This window comes from Dermacentor variabilis, chromosome 7, assembly GCF_050947875.1.
Source record: "Dermacentor variabilis isolate Ectoservices chromosome 7, ASM5094787v1, whole genome shotgun sequence".
Lineage (NCBI taxonomy): Eukaryota > Metazoa > Arthropoda > Arachnida > Ixodida > Ixodidae > Dermacentor > Dermacentor variabilis.
Window position 1 is genome coordinate 28,397,760 of NC_134574.1, and position 18,076 is coordinate 28,415,835.

The window sequence follows — 18,076 nt, forward strand, 5'->3', positions numbered from 1 at the left end:
CATTTACTTCTATTTGGCAGTAGTCAGACTTGAAGTCCATCGATGAGAAATATTTAGCGTTGCAGAGCCAATCCGATGCGTCGACTATATGAAGGAGGGGTTATAGTCCTTCGTGATCTTGTTCAGTCGAGGATAATAGATGCAGAAATGTAGGGTTCTGTCCTTCTTTTCGTCAATTACATGTGAGTACAGGTGATTCCCACGGGTTTTTCGACGGCTGGATTATGTCGTCATCCAGGATTATGTTGACTTGTTGCCTAATAGTTTCACGTTCTCGCGTCGAAACTCGGTAATTGCTCTGGCGGAATGGCCAGGTGCACTGTCCAGTTATTATGCGATGCTTTGCAACTTGTGGTTGTCGAAACCCCGATGATGTCGAAAAGCAGTCTTTGTATCGTCCGAAAAGGCTTCGCAGCGGTTGCTGTTTACTCAGGGGGAGACTTGGATTTGTGTCGAAATCTTGTTCGAGAACTATGATCATCGGGGTGGCTGCGGCAGCATCTGAGAGGACAAACACATTGCTGGTTTCCAGAAATTCCTCTATGTTGAGGGTTCTGGTGCCCTTGTTGCTGTGCTTAACTCCTGGATGAAGTTTGACAGCATCACTTTCGCTTTCCCTGCGCACAGTCCAGCGATCCCTCTTGCGGCTTATACTTCACGATAGTGCAGTAGACGTTGGTCGCCCTTGATGACGCCTTCTGCGTACGCGGGTGTTTCACTGCCGACGGAAATAACAATGCTAGAGCGAGATGTGATATTCGATTGATCTTCCAGCACCCTCAAGGCATGGTCACTACGAGAGCTCTCCGGCGGTATCGCTTGATCTTCCCACGGTGTCATCCACTTCGACTTCAGGTCGATGATTGCGACATGTTAAATCTGGAAGTTCTTGCCGAGAAAGGTACTGTTGGAAGATAACGAAGGCGGTGGGGTAAATGCAGTCGTGAAAGGTGATGCTTTCGGTGCACATTCCAGTCATCGTTATTAGGTGCCCTCCAGCAGTACGAAGTTGAGGGTCTCCCCATGCAGCCTTGAATTTCTTCAGCTTGGCTGCGAACAATCCATCAATGACGCAGTCGTCGGCTTCCGTGTCCAGTAGGGCGATGACTGCATGGCCGCCGAGAAGCACATCAGGGTCGGTGGTTCTTTGTCTTGCGTTGCAGTAAGGTCTTGGCGGCAGCTCACAGCTACATCGCGTTGGCGTGTGGCTGGTACGTCACGTCATCAGGTAATAGGCATTTCATGTCAGTGCATTTTTGCTACCAGGCTTCGTCAGAATGGCGGTGTGTCGCGGTTATGTCGTCGAGATAGCCTTTTCGCCGTAGTCGTCGGTGGCGATGGATCTTCGTCAGTTCGACGAAGAGCAACCGCACCTCCATCGGTTGCTGCTTTTAGTTTTCCGGATATGGCCCGGCCTAGGCTGGGCCAGTGTATGGAGTCCGCTGCGTCGAAAGGTAGCGGCCTTAATTAATTAAATTATGCGGTTTTAAGTGCCGAAATCACTTTATGATTGTGAGGCACGCCATAATGGAGGGCTCCGGAAATTTTGACCAACTAGGATTCTTTAACCTGCACATAAATCTAAGCACACGGGTGTTTTCGCATTTCACGCTCATCGAAATTCGGTCGCCTTGGCCGGGATACGATCCCCCGAACTCGTGCTCAGCAGCCCAAGAACATAGCCACTGAGCAACCATGGCGGGTAGGTAGTGGCCATGTGACGGTGAACGGGCCGGTCGTCGAGGGCTCCAGTGAGTAGCAAGGAGGTAGTCGGCGATATCACGTGGCCTTTCATCTTCCTGATGGCGCGGTGCTTTGATGGGGAACCCTCACAGTGCCATTTGGCGGTCAGGATATCGGCGGTAGATGTGGCCGGCTTCTCTGCAGTGATAGCAAAGCGGACGGTGTTCAGTGGTGCGCCATATGTCTGCCTTCAGTGGGGCGTTTCGCTGGTCGACAGGTGGGCGTGGTGGCGTTGGGCGACGGAATCTCGGCATCGTGGGGCGCTGATGGCAACTGATGGCATCATGACGACTCTGGTGCGGTCTTCCGCGTTTGAGCATGAGTCACGCCATTTGGGGGCGTCCGTTGAATGAACACCAAGCACCTCTATCAGGTGTCACGCAGTAGTGATGCCGAAGAGAGCAGAAAAACTGAGAATTACGAAACCGACGATTCATTGGCCGAGCCTGTGCCCTCAAAAGTAAGCTACACTGAAAGAATGGCGATATCGGCGAACGCAGTTGGCGATTATAGAAAATCTGATCTGCCGGTCAAGCGCGTCGGCTTTTGCACATGTGCCATCGAAGCTTCCAGAGTAATCTCTGGTGCCCGCGTGTCATCCAGAAAGTTCTACACAATGCGGGTCACTTATACACTCAAATTGCATATGCTTCGGTGAAATCAGGCAGCAAAAAGAGGCGTCGATAACATTCTAGAAGCTTCCGATACATGCGGGCGCGTCCCGCGCCTAGCAAGAACATTTCTTAGGTGGGTGAAAAGGGTGAAAAGCGGTCACCCAAAAAAGATAAAGAGTAAACGTGCCAATACATATGCGCCCAGCGTTTTTTACAAAACATTGAGCCTCTATTTATTTTAAAACAGCACTAAATCTCTTAGCAGAAGGAAATACAGTAGAAATAATTTGGCCAGGGCTTTCGTAGCACAGCCTCTGCTTGGAGGGTGCAGCAACAATGCAGCCACTTACAGAGCACATGCCTCACCGTCCTTGTGCGGCATGGTTGCTGGTGCTGCTATATATAATTAACGCGTATTAGAAAGTAATTCATCGTCAGATACTTTTACAGCCGTTGGACTCACTGTTCATTGGTATTATATTAATAGAGAAATGTTAGGCTATTTACAGCGAATACTCTTAGGCTGACATACAGCCATCTTGAATCTGCCACTTGCAACTCATTTTGTCATTGTCGTTCATAACTAAGCGTCATGGCGCACTTAAGCCATTTCTAGCCTTTGCAGCAAGAACTAAATTCAATATCGATCATACATCTGCAGCACCGTTTCACCACGACCATAATGCTGTTCAGCGCACGCTTTGCAGGGCAACCAATGGACCGCGCACACGAAGCAAGATAACGAGTTCACCGCCGAACGTTGTCCGCTCACCCAGTCAGTTGCTCACGCACCGTAGTGCTTCAAGTTCAAGCATCTAGTTATATTGCACCATGTTCATGACAGCAGTGCTTTTGACGTCCTTTTCTCATGCTTGCGCATGAGGTAAAGATAGGATTCCAGTCATGTGACACGTGTTGACACTGCTCGTGCACATGCGAGATATTGCGCGTTTTCGCTTTTACGGTGGGCGTACAGTTGCAGGTATCGTCTCTGCAAAGTCACTCGATGCCCTCTCCACCCAACTGGTCGGCAGGCGAAGGTGACATAAAGATATCCTTGCTCAATGACTGTCGCGTTGTTGCTCCTTCTGTGAAAAAGTCCACTAAATGCACATAAAAGCGGGGCACGCCACCGCTCCGCTTAGAACAAGGTCATGCCCTTTCACACGCAGTTTTTTCACTATGAATCATGACGGCAGGATTCTTCGGTGCAACCTGGCCCTCCCCAGAATATCAACCCTGCGAGCCAGCCTGCCTGCGTCATCCCGTTATCAGCGCAACAAAAACCGAATTTAATCCAGGGCCACCATTTCCAGTCACCGTCGACACTGTCACCTTACCACACACAGTTGCAATCAGCGCTGGATTATTGACGCAACTACAAAAGCCTGTGCAGCCGCAAGTTCAGCTAGGGGAACGCTGCTACTTAGACCATGGTCATGAATATACCCTTTATAATGCAGGTTCTTTCAATATGGATAACGCCGCCGAATTTTTCAATGCTACCTGGCCCTTCCCAGAATTTCAACCGAACGAGTGATCATGTCTGCGTTATCTCGTTACTAGCGTAACCGAAACCAAAGTTAACCCAGCACCATCATTTCCCGCCACCATCGACACAGTCACCTGGCCACACATGGTGATTATCAGGGCGGGATTTTCGACGCAACTACAAAAAGCCTCACCCGCCGTGGTTGCTCAGTGGCTATGGTGTTGGGCTGCTGAGCACGAGGTCGCGGGATCAAATCCAGGCCGCATTTCGATGGCGGTGAAATGCGAAAATACCCGTGAACCTAGATTAGGTGCACGTTAAAGAACCGCAGGTGGCCGAAATTTCCGGAGTCCTCCACTACGGCGTGCCTCATAATCAAAAAGTGGTTTTGGCATGTTAAACCCCATAATTATTTTTTTCTACAAAAGCCCGTGCCGCCGCAATTTCAGTTGGAATACGCCACCGCCTAGACCGTGGTCATGAATATGTGCTTTGAAACAGAGGGTAATTATTTACCACATACCTGTAGTTACAGTTCTAGTGAACCTTTTGTAGTTGTGGTGCTGTGACCCCGTGAACTTCTTGATTCATGGGGTCGGTTTCTCTATCAACCGGTGTGTGCGTTTTGTATCAGTACTTATGTTCCCTCCTGTTGATGCTTTCAGGACACATTTAACCTAACCGCGGAGCCACTCTTGATTCTATTTCCAATGCACTGTCACGTCTGAAAACAATCCAAAATACTTTGTCTCATCCGTTAAGTTCAATGTAATTTACAGAATCTTGCTGGCCGCCTTTCCAGGCGCCTTGATGCGCTGGAAAAAAAATGTCTAGGATAATAGGTAGCGAGAACCTGCTTCCCATGCTGGCACTAATAACGCATTTTCCCAACTTTCATCTGAAATTAAAGCACTTACGGAGAAAGGTAATGACGCCGAGGACCGTCTCCGTCGATGCAACCTGTTGTTTTATTTTAGGCGGCGGGGGGGGGGGGGCGCTAAAGACGCGAAAGGTGAAATGTGGTGTCAGTCAGAGTAGCACATACTTTGATTTTGCGACGCAAAGCTTGATGTTCCTCTCGAATTCAACGCTATTTAAAGAGCGCATAGGCTTGGCCGCTTCCACAGCGGGAAATATCGTCCCAGAATTGTTAAGCTTGCGGGTTTTTAAGTTAAATAAAAAAATTGTTGCTGCCGTATCGAAACCTAATGATTGTTCGTTTTCAGTACGGGAAGAACATTCTGCGCGTGTGTGGCAGGCGAGAAGCAAACCTTACTTTATGCCCGAACAGAAAATGTTTCCCTTCAAAATCCGTTTTTATAGGCTCCTGATGGCTAATGAGCAGTTTATTTACAGTGCCCACAATGACTCTGTCACTGAATTGAAGTCGTAACTATTAGGGCATATTCTTGCACCAGCACGATCTTTTCCTTCCTTGTCGACCCCCACACAGGTCCCTTCACAGCGTTATCTCGGGTTGTCTTACATGCTAAAAAATGCTGAGAGCTATATGCCTAAAAAGATATTGAAGACTTACTCAAGGAGAGCAGGACTGACACAGTCGTGATTGCCGAATCGTGGCTTACTCCACTAATAGCTGAGGATAAACTTTTTCACGATAAATCACTTTTTACAACTTACAGGCTTGACAGGAGGGGGCGCAGAGTTGGTCGTGTTTTGCTCTTCGTAAATATAACATGCCTGCTTATCTACACACGTTTAACTGTAACTACGAAATTATTGGCGTTAAACTGTTCGTTGCCTCCACCACACTTATACTACTAGCCATATACCATCCACCTGAATCCGATTCCTCTTTCCTCAACGTGCTGCACACTCTGTTAGTGGGACTGTTTTTTCGCTTTCCTCGTGCCGAATACATTCTTAGCGGCAACTTTAAACTCCCCGATACTGACTGAGGCAATTTAACTGCAGCGTCACGGCTGTCCAACGACTTTATTGATCTCATCCATTTGTTAAATTTTACCAGGTGGTTAACAGAACGAACTCGCGGTAATAACACACTTGACGTGGTATTTATTTCCAAGCCAGAGCAAGTTCATTCGGTATATTGCGTTGATGGTATTAGTGAACACAGGATTGCCTTATTCAACATATCACTTGAGGTTCCCGTACGCCAACCGTCCAAAAGGTACATTCGCGACTACCGAAACTCTAATATGCTGGCCAATAATTCAGAACTTGACAAATTTTGTAAGTATTTTTCGCAGTCTGCCCTAACTAGATCAGTTGAACAAAATTAGTTAATCTACAAACAAAGAATGCTAACTTCAATAGACAAGGACATACCCCTGGTCCGCATTAAAAGTGGTTCAAAAAATTCCTGGTATTCAAACTGGATCAGGAGATTATGGAAAAGAAAATATCGTCTTTACCATGCAGCCAAAACCTCACCCTCGGCAAATAAATGGAAATAACATTTCGCATGTCTACACTAATATACTGAATTCGGTTAACGCTTTTTTTTTCATAAAGTCAAGTTGCATCTTGTGTGAATTAGCCCCGCAAAAATTTTCAATAATGTAAACCCCAAAAATCACACTTCTAATATGTCTTCAACTAATCCTGACGGGTCACATGTTCCTTGTGAGGAACGCTCAGATGTAATGAATGCGCACTTCACGTCAGTTTTTACTCGCGAGCTAATTGTGGTGCACCTGTATTACCGAGATCCTGCCACTGTCACTTCCACTGGTATATTTATTTTGAATAACAAACTTAAAATATCATGTGCTCCTGGACCTGACAATATTCCAGCCAAAATTTTAAAGGCTACTAATACCGTCTCGAGTTGCATCCTGCAGGTAATATTTACGCATTCTATCCCTGGAGGGATGTGTTCCAAAGGACTGGCTCACAGTGAAGGTTGTCCCAGTATTCAGCACCGAAAATCTATGCCATCCTTCTAACTATCGCCCCATTTCACTAACTAGTATAGCCTGCAAGCTACTGGAGTAGATCATATACCCACACATAACACAAAACTACTAGGATAACTAGTTTTTTATCGAAAACGTGGTTTTCGCCCTCGGTTATCCTGTGAAATGCAGCTTTTTGAATTTACTATAGACTTTCACCTTAATTTAGTGTATTTCTTTCACACCGACGTCTTTATATCGATTTCTCGACAGCATTTCATCGTGTCAATCACAAATGCTTATCAATACACTCGCTGCACTCAGTCTCGATCAGGAGATTACGGAAAAGAAAAAATCGTCTTTACCATGCAGCCAAAACCTCACCCTCGGCAAATAAATGGAAATAACATTTCGCATGTCTACACTAATATACTGAATTCGGTTAACGCTTTTTTTTCATAAAGTCAAGTTGCATCTTGTGTGAATTAGCCCCGCAAAAATTTTCAATATTGTAAACCCCAAAAATCACACTTCTAATATGTCTTCAACTAATCCTGACGGGTCACATGTTCCTTGTGAGGAACGCTCAGATGTAATGAATGCGCACTTCACGTCAGTTTTTACTCGCGAGCTAATTGTGGTGCACCTGTATTACCGAGATCCTGCCACTGTCACTTCCACTGGTATATTTATTTTGAATAACAAACTTAAAATATCATGTGCTCCTGGACCTGACAATATTCCAGCCAAAATTTTAAAGGCTACTAAGACCGTCTCGAGTTGCATCCTGCAGGTAATATTTACGCATTCTATCCCTGGAGGGATGTGTTCCAAAGGACTGGCTCACAGTGAAGGTTGTCCCAGTATTCAGCACCGAAAATCTATGCCATCCTTCTAACTATCGCCCCATTTCACTAACTAGTATAGCCTGCAAGCTACTGGAGTAGATCATATACCCACACATAACACAAAACTACTAGTATAACTAGTTTTTTATCGAAAACGTGGTTTTCGCCCTCGGTTATCCTGTGAAATGCAGCTTTTTGAATTTACTATAGACTTTCACCTTAATTTAGTGTATTTCTTTCACACCGACGTCTTTATATCGATTTCTCGACAGCATTTCATCGTGTCAATCACAAATACTTATCAATACACTCGCTGCACTCAGTCTCGACCCATTATTATTATCCTGGATAAACTGCTTCCTAACAGACCGAGTGCAGTTTGCTGCTATAGGACGTCAGCATCCTTCAACAACAAAAGTAACATCTGGTGTCCCCCAAGGCTCGGTTCTTGGCCCGCTTCTTTCCTTAATAATTATCAACGACATACCTAAAGAAATTTCATCTACAGTCCGTCTATTCCCAGATGACTGCGTACTCTAGCGCCGCAACAATAACCACCGAGATCACGTACATCTGCAGAATTACTTAAACCTAATTGATAACTGGTGCTCAAAGTGGATGATGAAGTTTAATCTTTCGAAATGTAAACTTATGCACGTGTCTCAAAAACGCGTTATCTCAACTTAAACATACTCGCCGCACTCGAGACTATTTTCGCAAGTACAGGAATATTGGTACCTTGGCGTCTTAAAGGACCCCTGAAACGGTTCGAACAAATTTTCTAGATGCGTAGGGTAAAACTAAAGTTAATCATTCGCACCACAATTTGCGTGAAACGTCTCACATGAAGAGAGCCACGGACGATATTAATTAGCCTCCTTCATAGTCATGCATTTTCTCCTCAAATCCTTCGCTGAATGATCGGGGCTAAGCTCCGCGCTCGCTGCGTCATGATGGCACGTCGTGTCATCGACTCCCGGTTCTCTACGAACGAGAGCGCGAAGCCTGTACAAACGCTCCGCCAGCTGCGTGGCAGTCGACCCCAAGTAAGAGGTATCGAAGCAGCGTGTGTTGCGAGCATTCTGTGGCAGCGCCGAACGTGTCTGGTATTCACGTAACCACATGTGTACTGGGCATTTGGGGGGATAGCTAGAGGCATAAACTCAATCTGATGAAGGAACTTTAGCGCAGACTTGCGTGAGCTGCCTGATTGGTCTCCACGGTGCAGCCACCCATTGGTGCAGAGATTAACCAGCCAAACAAAGAGGTGATATCGCTCTAACCAAGTGTAAAACGTTTTAAACTTTTGCAAAAGCAACGTGTTAACGATTACACTCCTGCGAAAAATTTACAGCAGCAGCAAACAAGAATACATTTCGTTACTGCTACTGTGTGTGGTTGAGTCTGTGCCACCAGGTGGCTGCGCCGTGCAGGCCATTCACATTTGCGTTTCTGCTCATGCCGTGGCACGACACGGTCAAGCGGCCAGGCCCTGTACCCTTGCGCTTGCGTTTACCCGAATACCGGACTCGCGAAACGCTATTGCGTTGGTAATTTCCCGGTGCAAAGTGACGGCTGCAAACGCGCAATTCTTTGCATCGTTCGGATAGCGGCAGTCCGATGAGCCGCTGCCAGACCGCTCGTCTGCTGCTTTGCAGGGGGACACGATGTCGCAGCTTTCGCTAAGTTTGCAATCCACAACGCAACAAAGACGAATGTGTCCTGTCCTGTGCGTTCCTGCTTTCTGTCATCGTCTTTTTGCGCTGCCCCTTCAAGATGTTCAACCAGTACCAACTCGCCCAAATGTCGATCCTTCTACGAATCATGCGATTCTCTTCCTTAATCTGAAACATTTCCTCATCGCGTTTATCCTGGGAGGCCCTGCCTGCCCAACCCAATCGCATGCTTAAAGAACAGCTAGCCGCGATTAATAGGCAAATGGAGGAGCTTAAGATAGCGCTTAAGCCTAATTCAGCACATGTTAAACAACTGCAAGTGTCGCAAAAGCCAAATACAGAAGGGTCAGAGGAGCAGATAGCGTCTCCGCCTCCTGCTAAAAAGAGGGCGAAGGAAATGGAGAAGCACGTGATAGATAAGGACATAGAGGCAGTGATAGACATTAAGATAGCGAAACTGGAGGAAAAATTTGAGACCAAGTCTGGTCAGGACGATGAATGGCGCAAGGCCTTCGAGGAACGCATGTTGGGGATGTTCCAAAATCTGACACAGCAGTTGCATCAGCGAGATAACAATCTCACAGAGCGACTGCATCAGAGGGATAACAAACTCACTGAAGAACTTAAGGCAGAATTTGCGAAGAGAGACCGGGCATATGAGCAGCTCACCCAGCAAGTATTAGGAACTCAGCTAGTTGGCAGTCATGGCTCACAGATCCAGTAAAAACACCGTTTGGCAATGGAACTGTAGAGGCTTCACGCGCAAGCGTGCGGTCCTACAGGAATTCCTGAGGAACGGGGATCGACCGGAGCTAATAGCACTACAGGAATGCGGCAGAAAGGCAAAATTGTCGGGGTACAAATCCTATCTAGGCGAAGGCGAAAGCACGCAGGTGGCCGCCCTAATCAGGCGCAACGTCACAGCGGTGCAGCATGACACCGGGAATGCACAAATCGACCACGTCCTCGTAGAACTGATACCGCGAAGAAAGAAAGACTGTAGCTTGTTTGTATTAAATGTGTACAGCTCTCCCAGACAAAGAAAATGCGACTTCGGGGATCTCTTCGCGACGACGCTACGTAAAATTAAGAACAACCCGCTGTTGATCGTGGGGGACTTTAACGCTCACCACACGGCATGGGGATATAAGCAGACTTCGATCAAAGGTAGGAAATTGTGGGACGACATACAAACTCATAATCTGGATTTAATACCCGACCCGATGCAGCCTACGAGGAAGGGAAATAGTGTCGCGTGTGATACGACACCCGATCTCACCTTGACGGGGAACGGCACTAAAGCCACGTGGTGCAATACAAACGAAGACTTAGGCAGCGATCACAAAATCATAGAAGTGGTGGTAGAAGGAGGCCCGACAACCTCCCGGAAAAGGAGGGTGGATGCTGTAAATTGGGACTCTTTCAGGGCACTCAGGGGAGACCCGGCTCCCATCTCTAATATTGCAGAGTGGAGCGATGGTGTAGTGCGCACTGTTAAACAGGCCACCGAAGTGGTGGAAACTGAGGGGGACAACGAAGCGGTAGACAGGAGATTAGTTAATCTCTGGAGGAAAAAGAAAAGGCTGGAGGACCGACTTCGACAGAAGAGATGGGATCGAAATATCAGGAAACAGATAGCGGCTTTAAACAAGGAAATTGAAGAGCACGCAATCACGCTCACGAAGCATAATTGGGGGAACGTCTGCGATCAGATGGAGAGGAATATGAGTACCGCGGGGACGTGGCGACTTCTTCGCCACCTCTTAGATCCGGATAGCACAAAGTCAGCGTCCAAACAACAGCTGGAAAGAATGGCACATCAGTTTGATGGCACTAAGAAGGAACTCTTAGAAGTAGTTAGGAATAGGTACATCAATCCCGCCGGACCTGAACCCCTCCCGGACTACGGAGGGGGAGAGAATTCGGAATTAGACGCCCCCATCACCCTGGCTGAGGTCAGAGCGGAGATTAATCGGCGACGGACTAAGTCAGCGGCAGGGCCGGACAGAGTGAGCAACAAAATGCTCCGTAATTTAGACGACAGCTCAATCGCCAACCTCGCAACGTATATGCAGGAGTGCTGGGAGAAGGGGACGATACCGCAGGAGTGGAAACTCGCCAACCTCATTTTCATTCCCAAGCCGGGCAAAAAACTAGGCTTCGAGAACCTCAGGCCTATATCGCTCACCTCCTGCGTGGGTAAGCTTATGGAGCACGTTGTTCTGACGCGGCTCAATAGGTACATGGAGGAAAATGGATTGTATCCGGACACCATGATCGGTTTTCGACCAAAGCTGTCGGCATGCGACGTGATGCTGCAGCTCAAAGACCAAATTATAGATAAGCAAACGCGAGACACGAAAGTGATTGTGGGGTTAGATGTGGCAAAGGCATTCGACAACGTGAGGCACGCGTCCATCTTGGAGAATTTGAACTCACTCAATGTCGGGAAGAGAGTGTACGATTACATCAAGGACTTTCTTACCAACAGGAAAGCCACTCTCAAGATAGGGGAAGAATCTATAAAGAGCATTGACCTGGGTAACGCGGGGACGCTGCAGGGCTCGGTTTTATCACCTACCCTCTTCAACATTGCTATGTTGAAACTCCCTGAACGGTTGGAGGAAATTGAGAATCTAAACCACACCATATACGCGGATGACTTAACACTACGGATAAACAAGGGCAGTGATGGGCAAATTGAAAGCTCCCTGCAAAATGCAATTGACATTATCGAGGAGTACCTGAAACCCAAAGGACCTAAATGTTCGACCGAAAAGTCGGAAGTGCTGTTCCTGATGCCCCCCGGAAAACGGCGGCTTCACCAAAAGCGTGAGGCGGGCATACACCTGTACGTCAACGGCGCCGAGATCCCTGCGGTCGACAGTATCCGCGTCCTCGGGCTGAGGATTCAGGCCAACCGGAAAAATTATGAAACGCTTGCTAGGTTAGAAGCCAGTTCAAATCAAACGTGTCGTCTTATCAGACGAATAGCGAACAGGCACGCTGGGATGAAGGAGGCGAATCTCCTGAGGCTAGCACAAGCCTTCGTAATCAGTAGGATAGTGTACGTGGCACCCTACCTCAAGCTCAGTTCTGTAGAACGGAACAAGCTCGAAATCATTATTAGGAAAAGTGTCAAGGTCGCGCTCGGACTCCCCCCGAACACGCCCACCGGCAAACTTATGAAGCTGGTGTGTCGAACACTCTCGAGGAACTGATTGAGGCTGCCGTTACCGCGCAGCACCAAAGGCTACTTGGATCTAAAACAGGCAGGAAAATTCTAGAGAAATTAGGCTACGAGCCCAAACATGAGCAAGTGCGCTCAGGCGACATACCCAGACATATCAGGGACAAGATAAAAATACCTCCGCTACCCAGGAACATGAACCCTGCCTTTCACGACGGCAGGCGTAAAGACAGGGCAGAGGCATTACAAGCTAGATACACTTGTCGACAGGACGTCCTATATACGGACGCTGCGGAATATGAAAGCAAAGCGGCACACGCGGCCGTGGCGGTTAGAGAAGACGGAACACCGGTGGCGTGCTGCACAGTCAGTGGCGTCGAGACGGTTGAAGCTGAGGAAGTAGCCATAGCCTTGGCCCTCAGCCAAAGGGGGGTAAATGTGGTCATCAGCGACTCCAAAAACGCTGTGAGAAATTACGAATCGGGGAGGGTGACGGAAACTGCCATCCGTATATTAAACAGGGAAGGAGGACCCAGGCAGCTTGTTCTGCTCGTTTGGGCACCAGCTCACCAGGGACTTAGAGGGAACGAGGAGGCTCATTCGGTCGCCCGAGGTCTCACTTACCGGTCGACCCCCGGAAGCTCCCAAACCACCGAAACTATAAACAGAAGAGAGGATATGCGCGCATACCAGGAAATCATAGCATACTACAGACTAAATCGCCAAATTTACCCGGGAGCGGACAGAACGCTCAGCAAGAAAGATGAGGTTATGTGGAGGAAATTACAGATGGGGGTTTTTCCAAACCCCGTACTCTACAGCAAGTGGCATCCAGGAGTATTCAGGTCAAAGTGCAAATTCTGTGATGAGGCAGCAAATCTGGTTCACATGGTGTGGACATGTCAGGCTAAGAATGATAGTTCGCGCACTCTAGAATCCTGGGAGGCTTTGCTCCGCAGCCCAGACCCCAACGTCCAGCGGGACCTCATCGGTCAAGCCCTTGCTGCTGCTGTGTCTCACGGTATTCCGGCCGACGGCTAGGGGCGAAGGGGGAGAAGCATTTCTCTCCTGACGTTCATTGACTGGTGTTTTTAATAAAGTTCTTCCTCCTCCTCCTCTACGAATCATAGTGCTCGCGAAAAGACTGAGACCGACTCTGACCGCGGAGCTCTCGTCAAAATGGAGCAAGTTGTAAAACAAGCAGACGACGCTTCCTTTGTGGTGGAAGTGCTTACGTGTAGTGAGAAATTGTTCTTCTGCACTCTCTTCCTGTTTATTTTTATAGAAACGAATTGACTAACATTCCAACTATTACGAACATCATTTGTTCACCATAAAGTTGGAAAAATTATCGATGACACACCCTGGGCAGCCAATTGGTTAGCTCGCCCAACTGACGTCAATTGGGTGATTTACGTCATATGGGTAGGGGCCGTGACAATTAAGCTGAGCAATGAGCTGTCATCGGCAGCGATGTACATTTTTGAAACCTTATAATAGATTACATAGATGAATTCCCGATCAAGCTATAGTACATATATTCGGCTTTAACACAGGAGGAGGACTTTAGTGTTGAAGCAATGAATGACAAGCTTACGGGCATCATCTAGGAGTTTGCAACAGAAGTCGGTAGTAACTTCGTTAGACAGGATACTAGTAAGCTATCGCCGGAGACGAAACGTCTCAATAAGAAACGCCAATGCATGAAAGCCGCTAACCCTACAGCTAGAATAGAACTGGCAGAACTTTCCAATTTAATCAACAAGCGTAAGAGAGCCGACATAAGGAAGTATATTATGGATAGAATTGAACATGCTCTCAGGAATGGAGGAAGCCTAAAAGCAGCAAAGAAGAAACTAGGAATTGGCAAGAATCTGATTTATGCATTTAGAAAAAAAGCCGGCAATATCATTAATAATATGGATGAGATAGTTCAAGTTGCTGAGGAGTTCTACAGAAATTTATACAATACCAGTGGCACCGACGACGATAATGGAAGAGAGAATAGTCTAGAGGAAATTGACATCCCAGAAGTAACGCCGGAAGAAGTAAAGAAAGCCTTCGGAGCTATGCAAATGGGGAAAGCAGCTGGGGAGGATCAGGTAACAACAGATTAATTGAAGGATGGTGGTCAGATTATTTTAGAAAAACTGGCTGCCCTGTATACGCAATGTTTCAAGACCTCCAACGTACCCTAATCCTGAAAGAATGCCAACATAATCCTTTTCCATAAGAAAAGGGACGCCAAAGACGCAAAATTATACACCGATCAGCTTACTGTCCGTTGCCTACAAAGTATTTACTAAGGTAATAGCAAATACAATCAGTATAACCTTAGACATCTGTCAACCAAAGGACCAGGCAAGATTTTGTAAAGGCTACTCAACAATGGACCACAATCACACTGTCCGTGAGTTGATAGAGAAACGTGCGGGCATATAACCAACCCTTATATATAGCTTACATTGCTTTTGAGAAAGCCTTTGGTTCAGTCGAAACCTCAGCAGACGTGGAGGCACTAGGCAATAAGGTTCTGGACAAGCTGTATATAAAATACGGAAAGATATCTATAGCGGCTCCACAGCCACCGTAGTCCTCCATAAAAAAACAATAAAATCCCAATAAAGAAAGCGTCAGGCAGGGAAATACGATCTCTCCAGTGCTATTCACAGAGTGTTTACAGGAGATCCAGAAATCCAGAAACCTGGATTGGGAAGAATTGGGGATAAGAGTTAGTGGAGAATACCTTAATAACTTTCGATTCGTTGATTATATTGCCTTGCTTAGTAACTCAGGGGACCAATTGCAATGCATGCTCACTGACTTGTAAAGGCAAAGCAGAAGGGTGGGTCTAAAACTTATGCTGCAGAAAACTAAAGTCATGTTTAACTGTCTCGGAAGAGAACAACAGTTTATGATAAGTAGCAAGGCACTCGAAGTGGTAAGGGTATACATCTACTTAAGGCAGGTAGTGACAGCGGATCCGGATCATGAGACTGAAATAATCAGAAGAATAAGAATAGGCTGTGGTGCGTTTGGCAGGCATCCTCAGGTCATGATCAGCAGGTTGCCATTACACCTCAAGAGAAAAGTGTATAACAGCTGTGTCCTCCCAGTACTCACGTACGGGGCCGAAACCTGGAGGCGTACGAAAATGTCTCTGCTTAAATTGAGGAGGACGCAACGAGCTATGGAAAGAAGAATGATGGGTGTAATGTCAAGGGATAAGAAAAGAGAAGATTGGGTGAGGGAACAAACAGGACTTAATGGCATCCTAGTTGAAATTAGGAAAACGAAATGGGCTTGGGCTGGACATGTAATGAGGAGGGAAGGTAACCGATGGTCATTAAAGGTTACGGACTGGATTCCAAGGGAAGGGAAGCATAGCAGGGAGCGGTAGAAAGTTCAGTGGCGGATGAGATTAAGAAGTTTTCAGGGAGAACATGGCCACAATTAACACATGACTGGAGTAGTTGAAGTATGGTAGAGGCCTTTGCGCTGCAGTGGGCGTAATTAGACTGATCATGATGATGGTGATGATGACTATGATGAGGATGAAATTACACACTTTACGAGGAGCCCTTAGGTACGCCAATTATTTATCAGAAGGACCTGCTCTAACGACTCCGTACGTTTGTACAAAATCGGCAACATCGTTCCGGGGTCCTTTTAATTACTACAAAGCTAACCTGGTGATAACACATAATAAAGGATGCAGCAGACGCGTCGAGGTCATGGGGATTATTGAGAAGAAATCAATCTTTGTCACCACCCTCTGTTAGACAACTGGCCTATGAAACATATATGTACGCACAAAGCTTCAATATGAGCCTTGTATTTGCAACCCCCATCAAATTTACCTCATTAACACCATTGAAGCAGTCCAAAAGCGCGCAGCACGATTTACATGTTCTAATTATTACTATAAGCACAGCATCAGTGAAATAAATAACTTTCTCTCTATGTTTTTTAGCGTACCGACGCCGAATTGTCCTAATCTGTTTATTTCAGGCAATATACTACACATTTTCGCAGTTACTTGGAACGCTCCTTCGTCCCACGATTGACCCTTCTCACGGTTTTTCGATTCATTGAGCGTCTAGCGTCTTCACGGTAATACTAATGCCTTTATCAACTCGTTCTTGCCTACTGCTATATTGGAATGGAACGAATTTTCCGAATTGATTGTGCTCGAACGTGATCATGTAAAATTTCGTTATTTATTGTCCATACAATAATTCTTCTATTACCTACAATTCACCTTCATTTTTGTTCGTTTCAATCATGCTTTGTTTTTCAATTTCACTTCTCTGTACCAAGCGTTCTTGAATTGTATTTCGCTTCGCCGTGTGTGCTTTATAATGTTCTTTTTCTGTGGGTGTTAGTGATCCCTGTTCGACGATGCATATCCTGTTCATTATTCATTCAATTACTTCACAAGTTTTCCCCATTTTGTATTACCGACCATTTTTTGTATTCTGTAAATGTACCAACCACCTGCCTCCCTTATGCAATACCTCCCTTACGAGCAGGGGCCTTTAAGAGAATAATAGATGATGATGGTGGTGATGATGATGATAATGGGTGCGTTTTCTCGGCTACGCCAGGAAAAATAGCTCTAAGAGCTATTTTCACAGTGGAACAGAAATCTTGTCATTTTGCGGGAAATCTGGTGCGAAGAGCCAACCCCAGAAGGCCAAGTGTGCGGAGACAAGTAGCCGTGGCCGAAGTGTGCTCGTACCCAAGCACCTTTTGAGAGAGTATGGTGATCAGGAGACACGAGCTGTATCGTCAGAAAACAGCAAATTGTGTTACTGTGGACGCTTTTCAGTACTAACTAGACCGAAAGAAAGAGAAATTTAGCCATAGAGAGTGGATTGTGAGAAATATTTATTGGCGACTTATGTGTGACAGTTTTGGTTTATTCTCTTCAGGCACAACATTATTAGAAAACGTGTACATGGAGTACGTGCTCTACAGCGATGACAAGTGTGTACTGATTGGAGCCTACAATCAAACGGGTAAGACTTGTAACTTGACGTTCGGCGCGGTTGTCTATCACATGAGGTTACCCATTGGTTTGAGCGTACATACATGGAGGAACCCGCTATACTTGATCGGTAGCTACTGAAACTACGCCACCAAGTTGGTGATGTCTAGCAGAGTTCGCGTATTCTGATTGTTTCTTCGTGCGTATATGGCTCAGAGTTTCGGTACAGTTTTGTCTACGGCACAAAAACATGCAGCCGTCCCAGAAATACTAATGCAAATTATTCTTTCCAAATGGCGACGTCAAGTGACTGGCGCTTCCCATGAGAGCTGTAGGAATTTTTCAACGTCAACCTAACTAAGTTATTGGGAACAATAGGGGATTAAATATAACTTATAAACTTAGAGGTTGTTGAGGGCAGAAAACTGATTTATTGCCAGTTTCTCTGGCTACGTCGCGGCAATTTATATTTGTATTTTAGTTATTTATTTTAGTTATTTTATTTATACTTTCAATCCCATCAAGGATCATAACAGGAAGGGCATTTACACAGTTATGTTATAATCCAATAGTAATAATTACACTATATTAGCATTACACACACAATAGATAGGCAATTAGCAAAAGCAAACAGCATAGTAAGC

The 18,076-nt window shown here is 46.3% G+C and overlaps 1 protein-coding gene across 1 annotated transcript in view; it reads left to right on the plus strand.

The window, feature by feature from the left end:
* The window catches only part of LOC142588992 (uncharacterized), a 172,721-nt gene that overhangs the window by 109,371 nt on the left and 45,274 nt on the right, over positions 1-18,076 (plus strand). Inside the window, exon 6 of the mRNA XM_075700786.1 lies at positions 17,377-17,463. Within this exon, the coding sequence (XP_075556901.1) occupies positions 17,377-17,463 (87 nt within the window). The remainder of the gene's footprint in view (positions 1-17,376; positions 17,464-18,076) is intronic.